Raw genomic sequence first — 27,096 nt, forward strand, 5'->3', positions numbered from 1 at the left:
AGCAAACTCCAGGTGATTACATTTGTTGATTGCTCTCAATAAAGGATTTTTTTCTGGCAACCCTTCCAAAGAGCCTATTGGCATGGAGGTGTCGTCTAATTGTAGATTTGGAGACTTGGTGACCCCAAGATGTGGCCAAGTTCTGTAATTCTCCAACAGTGGCCCCTTGTTCTTTTCTTTGCCTCCCAAACCATCTTTCTCATGGTGTGTGGGGACAAGATAAACTTGGGTCTTCTTCCAGGCAAGTTTACCACTGTTGCAGTGGTTTTAAACTTCTTAATTGTTGCTCTAATAGTGTTGAGGTTTATTTGTATCCATTGCCTAATTTATGAAAGTCAAAAACCATTTATCATTTGTGAGTTCTTTGCCTTTCCCCATGGTGATGGATGACAAATGGATTTTACCTGCGCGTTACCTCATTTCTATAGGAAGCCATGATAGGCCACAATTCAGTTCCTTAAACTGATATGAATGCAAATGAAATGTTGTTAGATTTTATCTTTAGGAGTGCCAATAAGTTAGACACTTACCCTTTTGAGATTTTTTAAAACTAGTTAAACAAAATCTCTTTCTCGGAGCAATTGTATTAGTATTTGTATAATTATTAGTAGTAGTATAATTGTCCCATTTTTTGGAAAATACAATATAGATTTTTTTTGCCCTTTAATCAAGGGTGACAATCATTTTGGATTTGACTATATTCATATCGGCACCCAGAACAAAATCAGCTACTTTTAATGTTAAAGCTATAATATGTAACTTTTTGGGCGACCGGTCTAAATTCACATAGAAATGTGTGTTATAGATCTATAATTTTCATTGAAAGCAAGTCTAAGAAGCGGTAGATCTGTTCTATGTGCACTATTTCTATGCTTCCCGTTCTTAAGTTTTGTTTTCGCGTCTTTTATTTTCGGATTTGTACACCAGTTTTAAACAGCTGAAAATATAATATTTGGTTATGGAAAATATATTTCACAGCTGTTTAGATGGTACAGTGACTTTTGAAATTAGGCAAACTGTTGTAATTTTAGCAACCAGGAAATGGCAGAGAGATTTCTGCATAGTGTATCTTTAAGGCTGCCAGAAGAGACTAGCCTACTACACAAGTCAGGAGATAATATTATACCTTTTTACAAATCATAGCCACTGATCACGTTTTACTATTAAACCTTTTCACAAATCATAGCCACGGATCACGTTTTACTATTAAAACTTTTTTACAAATCATAGCCACTGATCACGTTTTACTATTAATCATTTTTACAAATCATAGCCACTATCACGTTTTACTATTAAACTACGTTTTACTATAATTTTACTAATCCTTTTCACAAATCATAGCCACTGATCACGTTTTACTATTAAACCTTTTCACAAATCATAGCCACGGATCAAATCGTTTTTTACTATTAAACCTTTTTACAAATCATAGCCACGGATCACGTTTTACTATTAAACTTTTTATTAAACCTTTTTTACTAAATCCTTTTTATCATAGCCACGGATCACGTTTTACTATTAATCCTTTTCACAAATCATAGCCACTGATCACGTTTTACTATTAAACCTTTTTTACAAATCATAGCAAATCATAGCCACTGATCACGTTTTACTATTAAACCTTTTTACAAATCATAGCCACGGATCACGTTTTACTATTAAACCTTTTTACAAATCATAGCCACTGATCACGTTTTACTATTAATCCTTTTTTACTACAAATCATAGCCACGGATCACGTTTTACTATTAAACCTTTTTACAAATCATAGCCACGGATCACGTTTTACTATTAAACCTTTTTACAAATCATAGCCACGGATCACGTTTTACTATTAAACCTTTTCACAAATCATAGCCACTGATCACGTTTTACATATTAAACCTTTTTACGTTTTACTATTAAACCTTTTTACAAATCATAGCCACGGATCACGTTTTACTATTAAACCTTTTCACAAATCATAGCCACTGATCACGTTTTACTATTAAACCTTCATAGCCACTGATCACGTTTTACAAATCAAATCAGCCACTGATCACGTTTTACTATTAAACCTTTTTACAAATCATAGCCACTGATCACGTTTTACTATTAAACCTTTTCACAAATCATAGCCACTGATCACGTTTTACTATTAAACCTTTTCACAAATCATAGCCACTGATCACGTTTTACTATTAAACCTTTTCACAAATCATAGCCACTGATCACGTTTTACTATTAAACCTTTTCACAAATCATAGCCACTGATCACGTTTTACTATTAAACCTTTTCACAAATCATAGCCACTGATCACGTTTTACTATTAAACCTTTTTACAAATCATAGCCACTGATCACGTTTTACTATTAAACCTTTTCACAAATCATAGCCACGGATCACGTTTTACTGGTTTCTTAACATTTCTGTTGAGATGGATTTCACAAAAAATGCCTTTTATAGGCCTAGTATTTTATGACATGTACCCAAATAGTCTTTCATAGTTCACTGTTACAAGCACAAAGCACAAGCATCCCACCAATGGAGCTGGAATGAGGTCTGTCAAGTATGTACTTTGTAGATTTTTATAGGACTTGACCTCTGATGTTGACACATGATTTCCGTGCTGACCCCCCAGGACCAGCCTTGTGTTGCCCCGTCCTCCTCAGGGGCTGACAGCGTCTAGGGGGGCAGACTGCCACAACATGACATTACAGCATGACTTCAGTATGCCAGGGCTCCAGCTGGGTAGAACCTGCCCTGGCGGAGCCAAACAGCCATGGCACTGTGCACTTGAAAACCATCAGGAGGAAATCCATCATTCTTACAGTACATTGCACTGCGCATCACAGGCAATAACTACATCTGAGTGAGCCTGAGAGCGACTGAGCTGCTCCTTTCTAGTTGCTGCAGTTGGACAAAAATATTTTAACTAGAGTTTTACAATGTGGTCATGAGATGCAGGTTTAACTTGAAACATTTCAATGGTCTCCTCACTGTAGGTGGAGTATACATCATAAATGGTGTGTGTGTGGGGGGGCTCGTCTGTGAGTTACAACAATAATTGAGGGAACACTAGCCCTGTGTGTTCTCAAAGCAAGGAGGTAGGCCTAGGTCTGAATGTCAGTGCTGTTGCAGCCAAATCCACCAAGTGTGTTTGCAAAGTAAAGCAATACATTTGGCATCTATAAAGGAAATCCAGACTGACATATGCCCCCTTTATACATTTGAGAATAATGTTGTGTTAATTTTAATCTGGATAGACATCATAGAGGTCAATAAATGTTTTGGGTAGTGGTTGGTGTGTTGTGAATATGAAAAAATGCCATATGGGATATTCAGAGCAACAAGGCAGGCAGATCATAATAGTATAATGTATGTCATTTCTGTCTGCCTAAACCAATTTGTGATCAATTATAAATTGCTGCATCTGAAATCAAGGTTGGAAATGAAATAGCCTACTTGGAATTTTGGGTTTCCCATGAGCTAGCTAATGGTGCCAAGGAAAGTCAGTGATTGTTATTAACCACAACATATCTTCCTTAGTCTCCAACAGGCCAGCCCCTGTCTGACTCCTGCCAGGCTAAATCCATTCAGCACCTCAGCTCAGCCAACTGTTGTTCTTGGATATCCCTGGCCCGAACCGTCGGTCCATAATTGAAAAGACACTGCAGCTCTTAGTGGAGCTTTTCACAGTTCTGACTGGTATTTGGAGAGCCAGGTCGCTGATTTCAGGACCCAGACCCCCAGACCAGGAGACAGCGATAGAATTTCGGTTAGGGAGGATTTAAGTAACAAACCCACACAAACCAAATGTGGCCCTGTGGAGAGGGCTGGCTATGGAGGTCAGTTGAAAGTGAAGTAAAGATATAGTCAAGTTAATCAAATCAAATCAAATCAAATTACAATTGTTACATGCTTCGAAAACAACAGGTGTAGAGGAAGAGTGAAATGCTTACTTACGGGTCCATTTCCAACAACGCAGAGTAGCAATAGTGACACAAGGAATACATACACAGTGAATAACGAATAACAACGAGTAAATAACAACGAGTAAAAATAACATGGCTATATACAGGGAGTACCAGTACTGAGTTTATGTGCAGGGGTACTATGTACATATAGGTAGGGGTAAAGTGACTCGGCAACAGGATAGATAATTGACAGTAGCAGCAGTGTATTTGGTGAGTGTGTGTGTGTGTGGCGTCAGTATGCATGTGTGCGCGTGTTATGTGTGTGTGGGAGTATGTAGTGTGTGTGTATGTATCTTCATGCATTGGGGTGTCATTGTAAGTATATGAGAGTGTGTGGGTAGAGTCCAATGTGTGTGCATAGAGTCAAGTCAGTGCAGGAGAGAAAAAAAAGAATAAAGTGAACTGGATGGAATATGCGGAAAAATGCAGTCAATTATTGTTTTTATCTTCAACATAGAAAATGCTACCAAAAATGATTTACTGAAACTTGTTACTAATGACAGAGTCACCAATGATTCACCAAAATATATTTTGAAAGAGGAATCAAAGTACTTTTAGCATATGTTTTCATTTCTCCAATTAATAATAAAATGAACAGCTGTACAGAAAGACTAATGTGAAGCCCAAATTACAGAGGAGAAACTTCTTGATGCAAATAAAGCCTTTAAGTCTGGCAAAACCAGGGCTGGATGGGATACCAATTGAGGTATACCAAACCTTTTAGATGTACTCAGACGACTGTTATTAGCATGTTTTAACCACTCCTATAAAAATGGTAGATTAGCAGATACTCAAAAAAAGGTCTGATTTCATTACTACTGAAAGAGGACCCAAGTGGTAAATATAAACATCCAGTCCATTTAAAAAATTTGAGGTCCCTTACACTTCAGTGTTGTGATGCCAAAATTCGAGCAAAATGCATAGCGCAAGGAATTAAAAAGGTATTGTCGGATATTACTCATCCTAATCAGACAGGTTTTCGACATGGATGATAATTTGGAGATAATATAAGACAAATACTGGAAACAATAGAACACTATGAAAAATCTGGGAACCCAGGACTGATATTCTTACCTGACGTTGACAAGGCTTTTGATAAAGTACGACTGGAATTTATATATAAATACCTGTAATATTTTCATTTTGGAGAATAACTTATACACTGGGTTAAAGTTATGTATAGTAATCCTAGGTGTAAAATCGTAAATAATGGCTACTTCTCAGAAAGTATTCAACTGTCAAGAGGTGTAAAACAAGGTTGTCCACTATCGGCATATCAATTTATTATGGCCATCATAATGTTAGCTATTAATATCAGATCCAACAATAATATCAACGGGCTAGAAATCCAGGGGTTAAAAATAAAGGTGTCATTGTACGCTGATGAGTACTGTTTTTTTTTTAAATACACAATTTGGATCCTTCCACAGCCTCATAGAGGATCTAGATAATTGTTCTAACCTCTTGATTACAACCAAATTATGATAAGTGTACTATATTACTGTGTAGTTTATCTATAAAATGGTCTGACGGTGAAGTGGACATATCCTGAAAAAAATGATCTCCCTACAATACATTTTTAATAGAAAGTTAGCTCTGACGAATGAGGTGAGGCCGATATGTAAGCTTATTAAATATCAGTGATACTATCAAGAGCAGTGTGCGGTTAACTTTTTCCTTCAATTGAAAGTTAGCAAAAATAGATAAGATCTGCTACCATGGAAAGGAAAATACCTGTCTATTTGTGGAAAAATCACCCTGATTAACTGTTTAGTCATTTCCCAGTTTACCTATTTGCTTTTGGCCTTGTCTTCATTTAGCATCTTGTTTTTAGACCTCTCAATAAAGTTTTCAGTCGTACAAATGTTATAATTAAATCCAAAACAGTTCTCTAGCAGATTAGTAAGAATGTCTCACCCCATGTTAAAACCTTTCTGGCGCAGGCGTCCCGCTAGCGACCCACCTCAACAACATCCGGTGAAATTGCAGAGCACGAAATTCAAATGACATAAATGGAAATATTTAACATTCATGAATATACAAGTGTCATACAAAGCTTAACTTGTTAATCCAGCCGCTGTGTCAGATTTTAAAAAGGCTTTACGGCGAAAGCACACCATGCGATTATCTGAGGACACAAAAGCATGAAAAACATTTTTCAACCAGGCAGGTACAGTCAGAAATAGAGATATAATAAATGCCTTACCTTTGAAGATCTTCTTCTGTTGGCACTTCAAAAGGTCCCAGCTACATCACAAATGGCCCTTTTGTTCGATAAATTCCATCTTTATATCCCCAGAAACTCAGTTTAGCTGGTGCGCTTCATTCAATAATCCACCGGTTTCCCTCCTTCAAAATGAATCCCAAACGTTACCAAGAAACTTCTCCAAACAAGTCAAACAACGTTTGTAATCAAACATCAGGTATCCTAATACGTAAATAAACGATCAAATCTAAGCCGGAGAATCGTTATTGTCTTTACCGAGGATAGACAACAAAGAACGCACTCTCATCCCCGCGCATGAAAACACTACAGACAAAATGGGAGCCACTTAGAAAAACTACAAATTCTAGCTCATTTTTCCAAAAATAAGCGTGAAACTCTTTCTAAAGACTGTTGACATCAAGTGGAAGCCCTAGAAACTGCAATATAGGAGGATTACACCTCATAATAAACATGACAGCAATTGGAAACAGTGGTAGGCTGAAACTTTTTTGGGTGGTTTGTCCTCTGTGTTTCACCTGCCATATCAGTTCTGTTATACTCACAGATATTATTTTAACAGTTTTAGAAACTTTAGATTGTTTTCTATTCAAAGTATATGCATATCCTAGCTTATGGGCCTGAGTAACAGGCAGTTTACTTTGGGCATGCTTTTCATCCGGGAGTCAAAATACTGCCCCCTAGCTCAAAGAGGTTATTAAACAAAGTCCCTTTTCCCTTTATTCAGATTAAAACCTCTTTCAGTTATTTGAAAATTAAATAATATCCAAAATATTGCTATTTTTAAAACAAGCCATAGAATTTGGTTGCAATTTCAGTTTAATCCACCAGAAAAAACAGAACACATATTAAACAAATATTATGGTTAAACTCAAATTTACTAATTGATTAAAAAAAACAATATAATCTTTGTAAATTATGTCATAAATAGGGCTGGTGGCGTTATGTCACACATGCAGCTAACAAACATACAGTATATGGAAATGTCTGCTCTACTCAAAATTACAACCAACTAATTGAAGCATTACTGCACAAATGGAAGAGGGAAGTGAAAGGGGGAGAAAGTAAGGGAGGAGACAGCAGGCGGGGTACAAGTCAATATTAGCAAGGTGTTATTCATGTTTTGTACACTCAGTGTATATTATCCATGTCCTCGTTCAGCCACGACTGTAAGAAACATAGAATATAGGGCGCAGTGGTTAAGGGCACTGTACTGTGCCATCAAGGGCGCCAGCTGTGCCATCAGAGACTCTGGGTTCGCGCCCAGGCTCTGTCGTAACCTGCCGTGACCAGGAGGTCCGTGGGGCGACGCACAATTGGCCTAGCGTCGTCCGGGTTAGGGAGGGCTTGGCCGGTAGGGATGTCCTTGTCTCATCGCGCACCAGCGACTCCAGTGGCGCAGTGCACACTAACCAAGGTTGCCAGGTGCACGGTGTTTCCTCCGACACATTGGTGCGGATGCGCGCTGTGTTAAGAAGCAGTGCGGCTTGGTTGGGTTGTGTATCGGAGGACGCATGACTTTCAACCTTCGTCTCTCCCGAGCCCGTACATTAGTTGTAGCGATGAGACAAGATAGTAGCTACTAAAACAATTGGATACCACAAAATTGGGGAGAAAAAGGGCTCAAATTAAAAAATAAATAAAAAGAAACATAGAATATTACAGTTTTTCGGGTCTTGTTGATAGTCTCGAACAAGTTTGTTCTCCAGTGACTGAACATTTGCCAATAGAACAGAGGGCAATAGTTTCATCAGGATGCTGCCTTGCTTGCCTCTCTTTCGTCGCCACTTTTTCTTTCAAGTCCCGGGATTAAGGCCTAGTCCGGAGTAAGCAGAACGTCCAGATATGCCGACTCGTTGAAGTAGAAATGTTCATCCAAATCAAGGTTTGTAAATGCTTTTCTAATGTCCAGAAGCTGGTTACGGTTATAGGAAATGATAGCAGAGACATTATGTACCAAACAAAGTTGAGATTAAAAACCCCCACAGAATTGGTCAAGAGGAGCCCGTAACATGGCTACTACCCACCACAGAGCCATTGTGTGTAAGTGTGAATAAGAACTTGGAATGCTTTTCCAGTGTTCATTTTCTAAATTGTAATTACTTCGCTACTATGGCCTATTTATTGCCTTATGTCCTTACTCCATTTGCACACACTGTATATAGATTATTCTATTGTTATTGACTGTACTTTGTTAATCCCATGTGTAACTCTGTGTTGTTGTTTTTTGTCACACTGCTTTGCTTTATCTTGGCCAGGTCGCAGTTGTAAATGAGAACTTGTTATCAACTGGCCAACCTGGTTAAATAAAGGTGAAATAAAACATTTTTAAAAACATAAGCAAGGTTAATTAATCTAAACACTGCCTTGAGTTCCTGACCCATGATTAAAAATCACACAGATGACAGTGAGCATTTATTCATTCTAAGCCAAAGCATAACAAAGTTTGTAGATTTCTGCCAACAGCAGAACTGCAATTATCCTGCCTACTTAAAATTCTTTAGCAATCACCTCACCAAATAGGCCACCTAAGCAGACAGGCATGATGATAACTCACAAGAGATGACATTGGGACAGCTGGATGGCTAAAGCCAAATACTGTAAAGTTTTAGCTGCAACTCCCAATACAGTCCTTAACCACGCATAACAATGTCATAATTCAACATGGTCTTCTAAAATTGTGAGGACATGTCTGACACTTCAGAGGGTTTTTAGCCACCACTGTTGGTTTCCAAACTGAGCAACCTGAAAAATTCATTATTTTGTCCAGCATGTCTAACGCAGGTTGGTGTTTATTGTCATGAATCTTGCTTGCCCTGGAGGCAGAACTGAGTGATTTCTTCTAAATGCGCCAGCTGCAAAGTCAAGATTGTCTATATCGTAAGTCATGAAAACAAAAGCACTTTAAAAAAAAGTTTTAAGGTTAGTGTTAGGTATTAGGGTTAGCAGTGTGGTTAAGGTTAGGGTTAAGGCTAGGGTTAGGTTTCAAATCTGATTGTATGACTTTGTGGCTGTGCCAGTTAGTGATCACTCCGTAGAGCTGCCTACAAGGCAAGATTCATAACAATAAATACCAACCTGCATGTCTAGCATGGATAGCCCTCCCAAATGTATTATATAATTATTTTGACTCAATCTGACAATCGCTCAGAAAATCATGTTTTCATGTTTCCCCTGAATGTCAAGTTTCTAAAATATTCTCAGCCATAGTTCCACCAGGTGCCCCTGGCCTGGCCTATGTAATGCTGCCCAGACACACAATCAGCAGGGAGATGTTATTCTCCCCTGGACACATAGTTATGGTTATCAAACCAGGATAACATTAATTACTGTCTGTATGTCTGGCAGTCAGGCCTCAGTAGTCTGGCTTTGGAGTGGTGCCCCTCAGACCGAGACAGCACAGACGCTTTGATCTGCACTCAATGACACGATATAGGAACAGAGAGCAAACAGATCCCGTTCCTGTCCAAGCCAGTTAATTATACAATTAAAACATGACATTACATACCATAATTTACATGATTAATCATTTGAATTACTTTGTTCCGATGTCACATAGCAAAGCTTTAATAACAGATAGATTAGAAAAACATATTTATGGAGCTGTTACCTCATGGATGTTGATTTTTTTTAGCACAATAATTACCACTAAAATGTGAATAAATACATCTTAGTAAGGTTATGGTCGATATTCTGCAATATAGCTTTCTTTAGAGATACTGGAACCAGTATCTTTGCATAGGCTAATTGAAAGTCTATTCACAGAAAAAAATGCTCAAGCAACAGTGTGCTAAGTGGGTTTGGGTTCTGCAATCCAACCTAACCCAAGGGACCCTCTTGTAACAATGTTGGCAGCCGCCCCTTGCTCTATTCAATGAACCAACATGGTCGCCAAGAGGCAGAACCAGACTTCATGAAGGAGCTTTAAACAAACCAACTCAACTGGAAACAGCCCACATAAATGACTGAGCAGAACGAGACACTTCAGGTCTTTCCCTTTGGTGACCAACATCACTATGGGATTATGTACATATTATTATTATTATTATGCACATAGTAGATGGGAAGGGGTTCTTTGAATGACACATAATTATTCCCTTCCTCCCTCATTCTCATACAGTCCAGTCTATAACTGGCTCTCCCAGGCCAGACCAATTAATCCTGACCCTGAGCCTGTGGGCCTGTTCACTCGCAGAGCTGCACTGGGAGCAGCTGGATGAAATGTGGCTCATGAGATCTTATGGTAACACAAGCACTATTAGAAAACATTATAAGCATATTTTCCCTTCACATATGGACAGCGTTGTATAAGAGCAGATATTATGGAATGAGGTGGTGACATTCTATGGGAAATGATAGTAATGACTTAACTCTGTGTTTACTGTCTGAGGCTACTATGCATATTCTGTAGCCTATATGAACCAAATTCTATACTTATTGATTTTCACAGGTACAGCAGATAATTAAGTGATAGCCGGTGTTTGGAGGATATATTTGCATGGGTGTGGCAAACTGTGCCAATATATCTTCCAAACACCGGCTTTGAGGGCATTATCACTTTTAAACAGTGTTACTAACCTATTCAAATTATAATTGACATATTTTCATAAAAAACGTAATTATTTTGATTAATTTATTCATACTATTTCATCCTTTCACAAGATATAATCCCGACACAAATCTAAGGTTGCTACCCAAACTGGCTGGTTGTTTGTTCTGTCGGTTTGGTTGCCAGAGACGTGACGTTGCCAGAGTTGTTAAGTCTTCTTGTCCTGTATCTATGGACGTTCGTTCGCTCTAAATGTTTCATTGCCATATTGGCTGGCAACGTTCTTAAACCTTGCTTGCTAGCTAGCCAAATACAGCTAACCTTTCAGGCATGTTAGACAGTGCAGCAAGAATAACAGAAAAGTAGCTCCATTTGTGTTTGTTTAAGCTGTTTTCTAGTGACATTTATTTGGATACATCCATAACAATGAGTTAATGATGCGTGATTTCGCCTAGCATAGAAATGTGCTCTCTCATCAGAGGAGGTAGCCAACAACACAGCTAACACAATCACTACAAACTGAAGCTGGAAAGACTGCAAACTATCTGCATTTCGCTTAACCTGTTTTCTATTGACATTTCTTTGTATATATCCATAAAAATTATGCCAGCTGATTCATGATTTCAACTGGGTGACAAAAGTTGTCTGCCTGTGTGTCTCATCCCAACATGTTCATTACTAAGGGACAGCTGGAGAACAAATTTCAATATGGTAACAATGTTGCAAATGTTGAAGAAACAGACAGCAAGGTTTATATTAATCTCCATTGTTGAAAACCAAATGCTAATCTAAAAGACATAGGAGACAATGTCTAGATGCTTTTATAGTGGAGATCAAGTTTATAAATTGCTTGGCTGGGCTGATGAGTCAGTGGATTGGGCAGTCAGATGGAATAGAGTAAATAGGCATTTCAACGTCATAGTTTTAGCCGGTGGTAACTTGTGGAACAGACATCGGCTGGAATACGGTTTTAACCAATCATCATCCAGGATTAGACCCACCCATTGTATAATTAAAAAATACGGCCCGGGGGGTGTGGTATATGGCCAATATACCACAGCTAAGGGCTGTTCATAGGCACAATGCAATCCAGTTTATAATGGAGGTTAAACAACTCAACCTGCCTGCCTAGTGGTGCCTACCTGAGCCTCTTTCCCTCAATGATAGAACAGGGAATGTTTGGAAAAGCATTGATTTTCTATTGGAACTAAGCAGAATTTCCAGAGTAAAACACATTATTCCCATCTTGCCTCAACATGATATAAACTATTATTACGCTATAACTGTAATACATGCTTGTTTGTGGTGACAATGTAGTTTACTAAAAACGATCAACAGCTGCTCCAAGTGGTTGAGCATGGTATTACTGCATCGTGAATATCAACGTCTAAACACTGGGGTACAGAAATATGGGCTACTTACGTTCGTAATATTAGCAGTTGAGTTAGAACAGTGCACGAACTGTCTAAAATGTTTCATTCTATCATAGAAAATATTTCAAGATTTTCAGACACCTGTTGAGACAACACATTTGCCAATACCAAATTCATATGAACGTTTTAGTAGATGGAGAAATAACATCAAAGTAGAACGATACAAAGTACGTGTGTGATACATTGATGTGCTCTGTCTTACCTTTCCCATGATTCTCCGAGCCCATATCCTGTTCAAAATCATCAATAGCGGCTTCAAGAGAGTAAATAGCCACTAATAATATCATCAATTCTATCGGATATAACATAGCTCTTGTTCTGTTTAGATACACAACAGCAATGACAACAAAAGTAACAAAACATTATCATTAATTCAAATATCTTTGTGGAAAGACTCCTCTATATGTTAGGTTGTCAATATTACTTTACATCGAGAAAAAAACGGAGGTATGTTTGTTGGTAAAGTGCTGTCTTGCTTTAGGCAGGCTCGAGATAGTTGATGCTTCAACCGTTTCCCGCGACTCGAGCATCACCGGGATGTTGAACCTTGTGTATTTTGGGAAATGTCTCCGCCCACTGTGGGCTGTTGACCAATGACATTGCGCCGTTGACACCTACAGAAGATACACCTTAACCCATCCATCCTAAATCGATAAACATCAACTGGTCATTCATTGTCTGCTTATCCTATAAATAAAACATATTCCAGCTATTATACATATTGAAGCATGTTTGTTTCATATTATTTTTTTAATTCAAGGAACTTGGTTGCATACAAAATGTAAATGTAGAAACAACTTCAGAATTCTAAGTCTGGCCAATAAACATAATCAGGCAACAAACATCTCACTTTCAAGACCCAAATAATGTTCCAGCTCTGTTGCATTGCTGGAACTATCAACAATGTTCAATACTGTTTTTATATAAAGTTTTTTTTTCTCCAACAAACCCCACAGTTTATATCAAAGATCAATAAAAATTAACAAGAAATTAACAGATGGCATCAAAAAGTACCAAGATTTACATGCACATACATTGTCAGAACATGCAAACATTATTTTCTCCAGAAGCCACATGTACACTGCAGTTGGTATGCAGAACGAGAAATAGGAACAGTTCAATGTTTGGCAACCAACTGTTAGAGACGAGGGTGTGGATATGTTTCTTATGAAAGAAATAATACAAGAGGCCACAGAGATGAAGGAAGAGACTGATTGTATATGTATGTTTTTGACCCACTATGGCAACATGTCAAGGGGTAATCAATTAATGTATCTGGACAATAATGTGGAGAATTTGTTCCTGTCTTATACAAAATAAAACCATTACAGTTTATTCAATATTTCTGAACACCCTCCACTGAAGCGATCACCCCTTTCAGGTGACCTGACACGGAACAGATAGAAATAACCATAACATTGTTCACTTACTGTTTAAGACACAGGTTTACCTCTTGACATCATCAAAATGGGCAAATTGTATGCATGCAAATATATAGAAGTTGCTGTATTTCTAAATACTTTATGAATTTCCACTTTACTCGTTGTGCCTAATGCATTTTTAAATACATTTTTATCATTTAAAAAAAACAATGTTTTATATAAAACATTTGGTCACAATCATGCTGAAGAATGAATCTGGAGATCTCAGCACGTAAAGCTACAGAATGGATGAAGTATATGACCTTAGTGTCTTGTTGCATAGCCCTACTTTCCCTGTCATCAAAACCCTGCTTCTGGGAAATATGCAGTACAGAACCCAGAGGAGTGTGTGGTCATGGCGACACCTGGTCCAACCTACAGTATCTCCGCTACTATCAATAATTGAGCAACACCTTCACTGGAGTAGAGCATACTTTATACAGCATACCTGGTTACATTCCACCCCCAATGTACTGTAGAATAGAAAAGAGCAGAATCTTTTAGCTATCCAAGAATTAGATCATCCATCCCAGGGCAACATTTTCCATGATATTATATTACTATCCATGTATAATATCTGAAGCATTTTAGAGGCAGATGTGAATCATCAACATCAGCGGTTATCATGGGATGGGTAGATAGAAAGATAGAAGGTGTGAACCAGATTTATATTATAATCTGACAGCTGGGAAATCCTCTTCTTAAAAAATGGAAGCTTAGATCGGGGGCAGATCTTAGTCACGTGGGTCCGAGCCAATGGGGAGACTTAAACCTTTACCACAGAGAGGTCTGAGCCAATTGAGAGACACAGAGGGTGCTCGGGCCCCAACTCAGCACACTCTCTCATCAGGGATCTGTATTCATCGTTGCTTCTCAAGAACATCCATCCAGAAAGTGCACACTGTTTGTTTCTCATCAGATTCCTTCTGTTCTTTACTGAGTCTGCAGTTCTAACATTGAAACAGAAGGCAATACAGAGGTTGCAATGCTATCGCAGTTGAGTATCCTCACAAGGAAAATAAATACACACTACTACATCTTCATGACTGTGGTCAACCAGGTTTATGATTTAAACATGCAGTTGTGTTACTCTGATAATGTCTTCCTAACTGGACTGATATGCTACTAATGCAATTAATGCATGTTTGTTACGTGTTCATGATATATGCTTTTGCACTAGCTTTCATTGTACCCCTCACATTGATTAAATATATTTACCAAAAAGACAATTAAACAAGAAAAATATCAGCAATCATAAGGTAGTTAGTCATTTCCATTCAAATGTTATTTTTTTCTCAAATAAAAGTTAGCGTTTCTCAGATAAGGCTGGCTGTACAACTTGTTCTCCTGCAGAGCTAGCCAATTGAACAAACTGCTTAAGTGTTGATGCTTTCCAAAAACGGTTGACTTTGCATCTTTACTACAGTATATCTGAAAAGGATAGGCACTTTGTATTAAACATTGGAAGCAGAGAGTATGTAAGAAACATTAGACCTGAAATTATGACAAACTGTAAGCAATTTACATAAAAGTGTTTTTTACATCATACAGAAAATGCAGACAGTGAAAAGATAACATCTACAATAGTTTTATATAAAACAAATAACATTTCATTTCCATTCCTAATTTCTCTCTAGTAGTGGTAGTGAAGTTTGATGGTTCAACAGCAGCAAATCAAAAATCATTGTCTGGAATGACAGCATCGATCCCTCTGCTCTATCAGGCTGTATCTTCTGACAGGAAGGGAATGTTATATAATGGATTGGGCTACTGTAAATCTCTTTATATTACCGAATGGTAAGAGTCCCAAAGCAAAGCAATAGCTGTTTAGGATATTTTCCAGTGTTTTTCTGAGGGAAGTTTCAATAAGTATTTCTTAATCATGTGTTATTACACTTGCTTAACAGTGTCTAGGTATTGTCATGGGACTTTCCATTGAGCCGATCACTCTGCTGCAGAGACAGCAAAGAGGGCTGCTGCTCACCCATCTCTACTCTGTGTACCTGTAGGAGGGTTTCTTATGCTACTATCTGGGTCAATATCAAGACTGAAAAATAATTACATTTGATAAAGAAGCAAAGCAAAAGTGCCCTCAATGAAAAATGCCATTGTCTTCAGTGCATTAGACACCTTACAGTTGGTCAGATCCAACTGAATTACCAACAATTCACCAAATCTACATCCACTTTCATATTCATACAGGTCCTAAAAATGCTGCTGTTTTGTTCACATTCAAATTAATTCCACCCCTCCATGATTTATTTCCCATAATTAGCTTATCATACAGCAACCGTGTAAACTAAAGCCTTCAAAAAAGATGATAAAACTCATCACGATTCCTCAAAATGCATTAAAAACATCTGTTCAAAGCCATGCTAGCACCATTCATCCTCCTCTGCCTTGTGATAGTACCTGTGTGGCCTGGCACCAGAGTCAGAGCCCAGGCTGGCGTTGCCATTACCACCAAAGGTAAAGTGGCATTCGTTGGGCACCACACGTCTCTTCTGGGGTGGTGGAGGCAGGTGGAGGGCCCCCGGCCTCATTTGAGGACATGCAGTCCGAGGGGAGCGTGCTCTGGCAGCATAAGGGCTCATCAGCTCGTCCCGGAGGTTGCAGTACGGGCTACCCTGGCCCTGGGGGTCACTGTGACTATAGCCCAGGAAGGGCTCAGAGCTGATGCGGGTGATGGGGGAGGGGATGTGAGAGGTGCCACTATGCAGCAGGGCATTGTGCTCAGACAGCCCACGGCTCAGCCGGCCAGGACTCAGGGTGGGCAGGTCGCTGCTACACTGGGCAGACACAAAGTGCACAGGGGAGGAGTTTGCAGTCTTGAACGTCACCCCGGGGCGGGGGGTCAGGGGGGTCTGTGGGAGTTGCCTGCGTCCACGGCGAGGTGTGATAGCCCCTGAGGTCAACATCACTGGGCTGCCTTTAACCGAACCACTACCCTAGATGAAAATTGGACAAATCAATTTGAAACAATAAATAAATAAAAAAAGATGAGACTGCACAGGAGAGGAGGTGACAAGGGGACAGGGTCACCAGAACAAATGGAAGAGGAGAGATGGTAAAGAAAGAGAGCATAGTGGGAAAGGACAGACAAAACAACCAGGAAGGACAGAGAGATGAAAGGACAGGACAGTCATTGATGGGAGGGAAAAAATAGGAGAAGACAGACAAAATGGACAGAAAATGGTGAAGAAGAAGAAGAAGAAGAAGAGTGGAAAGAGAATTGAAAGGCCATGAGTGGTTGCACTAAAGGGCAGAAAGAAGAGAAAGTTGAGTTTCAGTGGAGACAGAAACAGAGAGCAGATAGATCATCACTAAGAGAGTTGCACACAATATACACTGTGCTGTACTAAATCAGACAGACATACATTTACGGATAATGTCTAGAGTGTGTATTATTCATTGCATACCCTGATTCCTTTCCTGCCCTGCCCATATCCTATCCTACCCTGTCCATGCCCTCCCACCTGCTTGTTGATGTTGGGTTCCTGCACCTCGCTTGGGGAGGTGGCACAGCTGGTGGTGGCAGACTTGGTGGTGTGGCAGTGTTCCCTGCTGCTGTAGCGATCACAAGAGTAGTAGCGCTGCTTCTCCCCTGCCGTCGAGTGGTTCTTCCTCTCATGGGAGCGGCCGCGGTCCTGCACCCTGTCTCTAAATGAGGGCTCTGCAGCCGGGTCTCCTGGTGCACCTTAGTGGAAATACAAACCAGGGTTAGTGTTAGGCCAGGGTTAAGATTGAACCGGGATGTTGACATGAAGCTAGAGTTAGCGTTAGGCCAGGGTTAAGATTGAACCAGGATGTTGACATGAAGCTAGAGTTAGGGTTGAAGTTGTGGTTGAGACTAGGGTTAGGCTTGGATGTGGTCAAATCTAGCCTAATCCTAATCCTAGCATTACCCCAATCTTGGCATAATCCTAACTCCAACCCTAGCATATGTTCAACCCTGGCCTAAACCTAACCCAACCCTAAACCCCCTCCACCTCTGAATTCCCAATTCAACAGCTGATTGCACCCATTCTTTACCCTACTCTGAAACATAAGATTCTTAAACACGTACAAAGGACAGACTACTAGCAGGCTTTTTATTCCCTAAAAATGATCCTCTCCTCAGCATTGCCCTGCTGAGACAAGAGGTGCCCATAAATTAGCAGGTCATTGGGTAGCCTTTGGTCTGTCAGTCCCTTTTATCTGTGTAATAAAGATCAGCTGCAGAGCTCCACTGTAACACCCATTCCTGAACGATGCCTCCATTGAGCATAGTGCTGATCTCTGTAACAGATGAATCCCAGCCAGCTGGGCTGTGGTCTGCTTCTCACACTCTGACTGGATGGAAGGCAGTGAGGCAGTGAGGCAACAAGGAAGAGAGGCAGTAAAGCAGCAAGGCAGAGAGGCAGTAAGGATGTGAGAAAGAGAGGCAGTGAGGAAGAGAGGCAGCAAGGCAGTGAGCAAGAGAGGCAGCAAGGCAGTGAGGAAGAGAGGCAGCAAGGAAGTGAGGAAGAGAGGCAGCAAGGCAGTGAGAAAGAGGCAGTGAGGAAGAGAGGCAGCAAGGCAGTGAGGAAGAGAGGCTGCAAGGAAGTGAGGAAGAGAGGCTGCAAGGCAGTGAGGAAGAGAGGCAGCAAGGCAGTGAGGAAGAGAGGCAGCGAGGCAGTGAGGAAGAGAGACAGTAAGTAAGAGAGACAGTGAGGAAGAGAGGAAAAGAGACAGTAAGGCAGTGAGGAAGAGAGGCAGAGAGGGCTATACATTCTAGTAACACTGGAGGAACAGTGGGCTTTATGGTTAAATACTCACATTTTGTAATCAGGGTATTGGCATCACTCGTATAACATATATAACACCCTGTAACTTCAATGACAAAGAGATCCCTAATTACACATTAAAAACATGATGTGTTTATAGCGTGTGTCTGTGCACTAACCAATGGTGCTTGGCGTCCTGTCCAGTGACCGCTGCTTCTTGTCCCTCTCTCGGTGGTGGTGGCAGCGGTGGTGGTGGTGGTGATGGTGAGGCCTTTCTTGGGTGCTGGGCCTCTCCAGGGTGTATTCATGCAGGTTCACCTCCTGGGGGCGCTGGGGGACGTGGGTGGACGCAGAGCATTTCACTGGGCTGCAGTCAGGAACAGGCTGTGTGGGACCAATAGGGATAGGTGGGGATCACTGACTTGTCCATGAGGATAGGGATCACTGACTAGTCCATGAGGAATAGGGATCACTGACTAGTCCATGAGGAATAGGGATCACTGACTAGTCCATGAGGATAGGGATCACTGACTTGTCCATGAGGATAGGGATCACTGACTAGTCCATGAGGAATAGGGATCACTGACTAGTCCATGAGGAATAGGGATCACTGACTAGTCCATGAGGAATAGGGATTAAAATGAGCCCGTCCTCCTATAGCTAGTCCCACCAGCCTCCGCTGGTGTATTCTACAGCTCTCTGACTCCATTGTGAAACACCATTTCCACCTAGTGGAGTTACATCTGTCCTGCAGAGCCTTGCTGCAAAAGATAATACACACATTTTCACTGTCCTCAAAAACATAGCAGCCTACCTAGATTGTTGTTGGTAAAATCATAGACACGACTACCAATTTCCCTAAGTCTTAGATGCCTGCTTGAGGAAAAGAGCATTAAAGAGGAAACTAAGGCAGTGTCCACCTGTAGCAGCATACCATTCTCTCTCCAAAACAGCTCCCTCAGATCACTAGTTTACTACTGACAAACTTCATGGGCTTGGTATGTAAGAGCAGGTTGGCATCAGCAGCTGTGTTTTAATGAGTGTTGTACAGTCTCCACAGAATGATCAAAGGAACAGTCTCCTCGACGAGGCACTGTACCTGGCTAGACCTTTGATTTACAGTTTTACAGTGAGCTTAACTCTCATCCTAAAATCACACATTATAGCCCCCACATTGTATATGATAGAACACACATGTATACTGGGTTGTTAATGTCCTACCTAGTGTCAAACACTGACATACTGTACAATCATATGCTTGCAGAACCTACCATTTTACACACCTGTGCGGCCAGTTAATACTAAATATAATCTAGTTTAACACATACTAGTACTTTGGGATCAACAAACAAAGTAGAGGAGGTGTAGAGGAGATGATGAGGGAGAGGAGACAGGGCTACGTACTGCCAGCAGGGTCCCCGGGGAGTGGCGCGACTTGCTCCTCTGTCACACATCACAGGTGGAGGAGGAGGAGGAAGAGGAGAGGTCCATGGTAAAGCATCAGGCCAGAGAGACCGGAGACAATAGAAGGGTAGACGGAGAGAGGTGACATTGAACAGTTATGAGAAGAATAAAGGAGAAGCAGTAGGAAAATGACAGGTGTCTTAGCATGCTTATTAAAAATAAATGATCCGCTTGTAAATATGACATTGTTACGTTTAAATGGCCACTGAGGGAATTTGGCTTTCAGTATGCTCTTTTTAAAGGAAGGTGAAATCTCATTGCGTTTCAGCACCTGGCAATAAGACAGAATTACCCATTACAAGTAGACAGAACTCCCCCATGTCTTTAGATACTCAATAACCCCTTGACCATTAATAGTAAGATATCCTAGAAAACACATCTGGCTCTTTAGCTTTTGTTGTTGTGAGCCAAGCTACTGACCTGGCAGAGAGCCAGGTGGGGCACGGCTATTGGCCAGAGCTGCCTTTAGGGAATCAAAAGGGTTTCATACATATTAAAAGGTGCTGAAACCACTAAATCAACAAGTACAGCCTCTTATCCTCCAGCACTCCAGTTTAAAAGGATTTGGGCTTAGCTTCTCACTGGGCTTCTTTGAAAATTAAACAAGGGGCAGTTTCCCTCTTCGTGAAGCTTCATGTGAGGGTTCATGTCTGGCCTGGGTGTCACATGTCACTAGTGCACAAAGAGGATGTTGAGGAGGTGGAGGCATGCTGGGAGATTTACGGCCCTGATCGTGCTGGCATCGCCAGAGAGAAGGAAATGAGGCATTACCCCAAAAAGGAAGGGAAAAAATGTAATTAAGCGATGGAAAACCAACCCGGAGACAGAGGTAAATCCATCATCTGTTTCAGGGTAGAGTTCAGGGTACATGCCTCTCCATTTCACTCTAACAATAGCAAGCCATCTCAGAAAGGCCATCTCTAATTGTATTGTTGAAGGATTTCCTGCCCTTAGAAGAGGTGAGAAAAATGACACAACAGGTCACGAGGCAATCCTCTCCTCCTCTCATCCCATTTATCGTTCTTTACATTCTCTATCCTATAGTAACTCGATTACTCTCTTCCTCCCTGAACGCATGATGGATCACCCCTCTCATTTTCTACACCCATCCATTTTGAGCCACTATAATCAGTTGGCTGCAGAGGAAAAACGATACCGGACACATAGTTGGCGGTCTGCCAGACTCTAATCAAATTCTCCAAGACTTCTTCTGTGCACTAAAAGTAGGATCAACACACATCCATTCTAACCTGAAAGGAATGCACTTAAACACAACAATCGATTAACATCAATATTACTCAGGAAATGAGGAGCTATTTATATTTCTTGGGATGAATTGAAGGAATTTTTCCCCCAGCAGTTATACTGCAGTAATATTGAATGAAATTCAACCCCCCCATAAAGATGGCCACCTGACCATAGTAATCTACCCACAGTATAGCCAATGAGAAACACCATGCAACCATACTTTCCCTAAGAGAGCATAGTTATGGCATGGAGCATCTGCTGTGCTTCACAAATGATGTTTGTGTGTGTGTTAGGGTGTATCTGTACCTGCAGCTCTGCATTGAGGCGAGGCATGGACACAGCTCTTTCCAGGCTCTCCAGTCCAGACCCAGGACCAGGCACTGTGCTGCAACTGGTGTCCATCTTCCTCATCTCCACTGACTCCTGAGGGACATATCACACACATACGTACACATACACGAATACATGCACACACACAGATAAGTGCACACACACAGATGTGCACACACACAGATAAGTGCACACACACAGATAAGTGCACACACACAGATAAGTGCTTGCACAGATATAAGTATATCCAGTCAAGTAAAGTACTGTGAACAGATACATCAGGAGAGAAAATGCAGGTAGCAGGCCATGATGTTCATGTGTGTGTAATAAAGCAGAGGGCAGTCTGGTCTGGCTACAGTACCTGGGGGATGGTTAGGTTTGGGACATCCTCAGACTGGCCCTTTAGGACAGGTGTCTTATTCCTGGGTCTGTGGACCTCTCTAGACTTCTCTGACACCCAGGAGGATGATCCTTTCATGGTGCCATCATGGCCTGGCCTGAATTATTAGACATAAACAGATGAAGATGTTACTGTCATTCTATTATTATTTCATCTTTTTGCCAGGATAGTCCACTCCACCCAGTTACAATTGCCACTGTTTTCCAGGTGGTCCAGTCATAGAACTATCATCTGATTGTTTTAAAGTTAAAAGCTTTAAAATTATAAAGTATTATAGTATTTTATCCCAAGACAAGAGAGACATGGCCACTGGCTGTATGTTAGTGAACTCACAGTGTGCCTCCGTTGTTGAGCAGGGTGGAGCTGGGTCTAGGTAGGGCCTGAGACTGGGGCTGAGGCAGTAGCTCACAGGGAGGCTCCACGTTGGTCTTGGCCTTCTCCTTCACTTTCTCCTGCTTGTGAGTCAGGGGCAGTATTGGTTTAAACAGAGCCCCCACCTTCCCCTGTGGATGAAAGATGGCAAGATGCTGATATACTGCACAATATTGATCCAGGTCTCTACCTTCAGAATATAATCAATCAGAACTTGAAATTTGAATCAGCATATTGGTTTTGGCAGGACATGGTAAAAACATTTTCATGGGGGGAATTTGTGACTCCTGGGTAATAGTGTGTGTGTATGTGTGTGTGTGTGTGTGTGTGTGTGTGTGTGTGTGTGTGTGTGTGTGTGTGTGTGTGTGTGTGTGTGTGTGTGTGTGTGTGTGTGTGTGTGTGTGCTACCTGGGAGCCAGTAGCATTCTGCTGCTGCTGTTGCTGTTCCTTGAGCCTCTTGGCTCGGTTCTGCTTGTAGTAGTCAAAGATCATCAGGGCTGCATACACCTTCCCAACAGTAAGCTCATTGGCTGAAAGAGAGACAGAGAGGAGTGGGTGAGGAAAACTGCTTTCTCATCCATCTCTATTGGTCTCATCCAAACCCTTTGATATCACTTAATCTCCAATACAATTCAGTCAAGCCAGAGGTATCACTTGTAACAAAGAGCGATTTAGCTGTTTGAAGAAATTTGGTACATGCCAGGCTTGAGAGAAGGAGCATCTGTCTAGAATATCATTGTTCTCAGGTGAGATACTTAGATCCTGCCACAAGATGTCAGTGGAGACAAAGCCAACGACTAGAATCTTAACCGAAGGCAAAGTAAGAGCAAGGGTTCTGGTTGTGTTGGCAATATATGTGTCATATTGTTTCAGAGTGAGGAGTCTGGGGCTTGCCACTTTAAGATGTAGCATGAAATACACTCCAAGTATCCTTTTTGTAAATATTAAATATACCAGTGACAAGGATCAGTGACAAGGTTCCGAGGGGACTGCCATGCAGACGTGCTTACGTTTGTGTGGTGTCACCAACAGATCCATCGTTTTCTGTGAGAGGCTTGGCCAAACCTGGGAGAGCTCTTTCTTCAGCTCAGCATCAGAGAGACGCTGGGCAACCATCCCTGAGGAGAGGATCACAAGAGAAAATAGAATCTTCTAGCATAAAATACACACAATGATCTAATTCAAGAAGTACAGCATCAAGCAACAAAGACAGGAAAGTAAACATGAGTTTTTAGAGTCTTTGTGGAGGTGAAGCAGACAGAGAATAAAGAATAGCTCATTAAAAGCGGCAGTGAGCAGTGAAGCTAGAGAAAAGCATAATGCACAGTGCCATCCTTCACTCTGCAGGCCCTAAACACAAAGCCCACCACAGAGTAGGCTAATGACACCCAATGGGACCCAAATATACTAATGCAAACCCGTCTGTAAGCAACAAGCAAGCAGCATTTGCACCTGCTACACATCCAGGGGATATAATGTCTGTCTGTCCGCCCGCCCGTCCGTCCGCCCACCCGCCCGCAAGTCCGCCCGCCCATCCGCCCGCCCGCCCACCCGCCCGTCCGCTACATTTAACATTTACAACTCATGTTTTTGCTTGAGTTAAAATGCATTGCCTCTTATTTTTATTTCACCTTTATTTAACCAGGTAGGCCAGTTGAGAAACAAGTTCTCATTTACAACTGCGACCTGGCCAAGATAAAGCAAAGCAGTGCAACAAAAACAATAACACAGAGTTACACATAAACAAACGTACAGTCAATAACACAAAACATCTATGTACAGTGTGTGCAAATGTAGAAGATTAGGGAGGTAAAGGCAATAAATAGGCCATAGAGGAGAAATTATTACAATTTAGCATTAACACTGGAGTGATAGATGTGCAGATGATGATGTGAAAGTAGAGATACTGGGGTGCACAAGAGCAAAAAGATAAATAACAATATGGGGATGAGGTAGTTGGGTGTGCTATTTACAGACTGGTAGTGTAAAGGTACAGTGATCGGTAAGCTGTTCTGACAGCCGATCCTTAAAGTTAGAGAGGGAGATATAAGTTTCCAGCTTTAGTGATTTTTGCAATTCGTTCCAGTCATTGGCAGCAGAGAACTGGAAGGAAAGGCAGCCAAAGGGGGTGTTGGCTTTGGGGATGACCAGTGAACTATACCTGCTGGAGCGCGTGGATGTTGTTATCCTGACCAGTGAGCTGAGATAAGGCGGTGCTTTACCTAGCAAAGACTTATAGATGACCTGAATCGAGTGGGTTTGGCGACGAATATGTAGCGAGGGCCAGCCGACGAGAGCATACAGGTCGCAGTGGTGGGTAGTATATGGGGTTTGAAGACAAAACGTATGGCACTGTGTTAGACTACATCCAGTTTGCTGAGTAGAGTGTTGGAGGCTATTATGTAAATGACATCGCCGAAGTCAAGGATTGGTAGTATAGTCAGTTTTACGAGGGTATGTTAGGCAGCATGAGTGAAGGAGGCTTTGTTTGCGAAATAGGAAGCCGATTCTAGATTTAATTTTGGGTTGAAGATGCTTAATGTGAGTCTGGAAGGAGAGTTTACAGTCTAACCAGACACCTAGGTATTTGTAGTTGTCCACATATTCTAAGTCAGAACCATCCAGAGTAGTGATGCTGGACGGGCGGGCGGGTGCGGGCAGCGATCGGTTGAAAAGGATGCATTTAGTTTTACTAGTATTTTAAAGCAGTTGGAGGCCACGGAAAGAGTGTTGTATGGCATTGAAGCTCGTTTGGAGGTTTGTTAACACAGTGTCCAAAGAAGGGCCAGATGTATACAGAATGGTGTCGTCTGCACAGAGGTGGATCAGAGAATCACCAGCAGCAAGAGCGACATCATTGACATATACAGAGAAAAGAGTCGGCCCTAGAATTGAATCCTGTGGCACCCCCATAGAGACTGCCAGAAGTCCGGACAACAGGCCCTCCGATTTGACACACTGAACTCTATCTGAGAAGTTGTTGGTGAACCAGGTGAGGCAGTAATTTGAAAAACCAAGGCTATTGAGTCTGCCGATAAGAATGCAGTGATTGACAGACTCAAAATCCTTGGCCAGGTCGATGAAGATGGCTGCACATTACTGTCTTTTATCGATGCCGGTTATGATATCGTTTAGGACCTTGAGCGTAGCTGAGGTGCACCCATGACCAGCTCGGAAACCAGATTGCATAGTAGAGAAGGTACGATGGGATTCGAAATGGTCGGTGATCTGTTTGTTAACTTGGCTTTCAAAGATTTTAGAAAGGCAGGGCAGGATGGATATAGGTCTTTAACAGTTTGGGTCTAGAGTGTCTCCCCCTTTGAAGAGGGGGATGACCGTGGCAGCTTTCCAATCTTTGGGGATCTCAGATGATACGAAAGAGAGGTTGAACAGGCTAGTAATAGGGGTTGCAACAATTTTGGCTGATAATTTTAGAAAGAGAGGGTCCGGATTGTCTAGCCCAGCTGATTTGTAGGGATCTAATCAAGTTGGCCTCATTGAAAGTGAAGGATAGATTCCAGAGGCACAGTATGCACCGCTCCTATCATGAATCACCAATTCCAAGAATGTGTTGGGCAGTGGAATTTTAGCAGACACCCAGCAGCTGACAGGGCACGGATAGGGAGAAAGAAAAGAGAGGGGTGAGTGGACAGGCAAGAGGGGGCACAGGATAGGGAGGGAGAGGGAACAGAGGAGGGGGACAGGGAGGAGGGAGAGAGAGGGGGCGGGGGGGACAGGGGAAGGGGGAGGGGGGCAGAGGATAGGGAGAGAGAGGGGACAGGGGAGAGGCAGAGAGAAGGGGCAGGGGAGAGAGAGAGAAGGGACAGGGGTGGGGACAGATGATAGGAAGAGAGAGGGACAGGGGAGAAGGGAAGAGAATAGGAAAAGAGAGGGGACAGGGGAGAGGGCAGAGTACAGGGAAAGAGAGGGGACCGGGGAGACGGCAGAGTACAGGGAAAGAGAGGGGACAGAGCTGTCTGACCTGAGGCCAGTTTGATCTCCAGAGCCGTCCGGATCAGGGCCATGAGTGTAGAGGTGAAGTGGACTGTGTTGTCATCAGCGATGGGCATGTTCATCTTGACTAGCCGCTGGAGAGAGTGTGTGGAGGGAGGGAAGGTTAGAACACACTTTTACTGTTAACACTTCAGCCAGACCATTGGCCAATCAGGAGAAACCAGACTGTGTGCTGCTGGTAATATTCACAGAGGACTCATGTAGAGTATATTGAGTGCTTTACCATGCTTTTATTTCAACAATACAATAAGATGTGATTGTTTGTTCTTCAGATTTGGTCTTGTAAATGAATCATATGGAAGGTTTTAGGATTTGGTCGGGATAATTTAACTACAGCACACAAAACGCTTTCTCAACTAGTACAACAAGGAGACAAACTAAACATTGCCATTCGCTGCTATTGGCTACAGTATGCACTATGCTGCAAGTCAAAGTGCACCGGTGCAAGACTGACATTGATCAAAATAATGGTGAGAAAAGGCATGTACGCATAACCATGGAAGTGCCTCAAATATCTCAGGAGCTCGACTCTGTGGTTACCCCCTAACAATCATAAAATTAGTTTAAAAAATAATCAGTCCTGCTCAAGTCAATAACACCTTGAGGACTAAGACCTAGAATCTACAGAAAAACCACGTGTCACACACAGTCCATTCAAAATAACCTGAACTACTTATCAAAGGGATGATATCTACACCACTACATGCATACATAGCACTATGTTTGATATTTAAGCTATTGTGGTAGAGTTGAGCTCCCCTGAACACAAAAAGCATTCACCTACTATCAGAGGCAGTGCAAAAGTAAGGCTGACCCAAGTCAGAATGAGAGAGGAGAGGAGGGGAGGGGTGAGACAAACACACCTACCCACACATGGGAACACCCATCGATAGAGAGAAAGTAGAGATGAAAGAAAGGATGAGAGAGAATGAGAGATAG

The 27,096-nt window shown here is 41.6% G+C and overlaps 2 protein-coding genes across 2 annotated transcripts in view; both read right to left on the reverse strand.

The window, feature by feature from the left end:
- si:dkey-61l1.4 (collagen alpha-1(I) chain) overlaps positions 1-12,678 on the reverse strand; it is a 78,829-nt gene extending 66,151 nt beyond the window's left edge. Inside the window, exon 1 of the mRNA XM_035785240.2 lies at positions 12,366-12,678. Within this exon, the coding sequence (XP_035641133.1) occupies positions 12,366-12,471 (106 nt within the window). The 5' untranslated portion in view covers positions 12,472-12,678. The remainder of the gene's footprint in view (positions 1-12,365) is intronic.
- Positions 12,679-12,900: 222 nt separating this feature from the next.
- LOC118394045 (voltage-dependent N-type calcium channel subunit alpha-1B-like) overlaps positions 12,901-27,096 on the reverse strand; it is a 159,819-nt gene continuing 145,623 nt past the window's right edge. Inside the window, exons 39-48 of the mRNA XM_052461385.1 lie at positions 26,126-26,231; positions 23,154-23,261; positions 22,552-22,673; positions 22,105-22,274; positions 21,733-21,868; positions 21,348-21,464; positions 19,734-19,772; positions 18,509-18,713; positions 17,061-17,281; positions 12,901-16,532 (exon numbers count right to left, since the gene is read on the reverse strand). Of these exons, the coding sequence (XP_052317345.1) occupies positions 15,960-16,532; positions 17,061-17,281; positions 18,509-18,713; positions 19,734-19,772; positions 21,348-21,464; positions 21,733-21,868; positions 22,105-22,274; positions 22,552-22,673; positions 23,154-23,261; positions 26,126-26,231 (1,797 nt within the window). The 3' untranslated portion in view covers positions 12,901-15,959. The remainder of the gene's footprint in view (positions 16,533-17,060; positions 17,282-18,508; positions 18,714-19,733; positions 19,773-21,347; positions 21,465-21,732; positions 21,869-22,104; positions 22,275-22,551; positions 22,674-23,153; positions 23,262-26,125; positions 26,232-27,096) is intronic.

The sequence above is a fragment of the Oncorhynchus keta genome, chromosome 14 (genome assembly GCF_023373465.1).
Source record: "Oncorhynchus keta strain PuntledgeMale-10-30-2019 chromosome 14, Oket_V2, whole genome shotgun sequence".
Taxonomy (NCBI): Eukaryota; Metazoa; Chordata; class Actinopteri; order Salmoniformes; family Salmonidae; genus Oncorhynchus; species Oncorhynchus keta.